A 536-nucleotide genomic window follows, 5' to 3' on the forward strand; every position below is an offset into this window, starting at 1 on the left:
GGCCCTCCTGAGCACTGTGGCCCTCTGCGAGCACACAGTGGCTGACAGCCCCACCACACTCTCAGACGTCCAAAGGTCAGCCCTAAATCGAGCCTCGGCATTCAAGAAGGTTCAAAACGTCTGTGTGCGCGTCTGTGGGCATTTTTCATAGACACTTCATGTGAAGAAATCCAAGAGCCTGATAAAATCATCCAAGTAGGCAAGTGGAAGATTGCAAGTCTCAAAATTGGCAAATCAGAACGTGAAACATACATCGCTTTGTAGCCGAAGACCTATGTCAGGAGAGGCAAATATAACGTTCATTTCGGTACAGTGTTAGTCCAACTCTACAAATAGATACTATTAATACCCAAAGGCAGAAACACTGCGACACACAGAACAGGAGAAGGAAGCCCAGGGCCTCTCCTCCCCAGCAGTCCTGCCCGCACTGCTAAGGCCAGAGTTCCCCCCCCCCGGCAAGCGCCCTAAAGTGCCTCTCTGACCGCCTCTATCCCCAGCTTATCCTTCTATCGCTTCATCTCGCTTTGCTTTCCCCA

At 51.1% G+C, this 536-nt stretch overlaps 1 protein-coding gene across 1 annotated transcript in view; it reads right to left on the minus strand.

Moving 5' to 3' along the window:
• Ctnna3 (catenin alpha 3) overlaps nucleotides 1-303 on the minus strand; it is a 1,779,311-nt gene extending 1,779,008 nt beyond the window's left edge. The window contains exon 1 of the mRNA XM_012514925.2: nucleotides 253-303. Coding sequence (XP_012370379.1) covers nucleotides 253-303 — 51 coding nt within the window. The remainder of the gene's footprint in view (nucleotides 1-252) is intronic.
• Between the last annotated feature and the right edge of the window lie 233 nt (nucleotides 304-536).

The sequence above is a fragment of the Octodon degus genome, unplaced genomic scaffold, assembly GCF_000260255.1.
Source record: "Octodon degus isolate 3935 unplaced genomic scaffold, OctDeg1.0 scaffold00046, whole genome shotgun sequence".
Lineage (NCBI taxonomy): Eukaryota > Metazoa > Chordata > Mammalia > Rodentia > Octodontidae > Octodon > Octodon degus.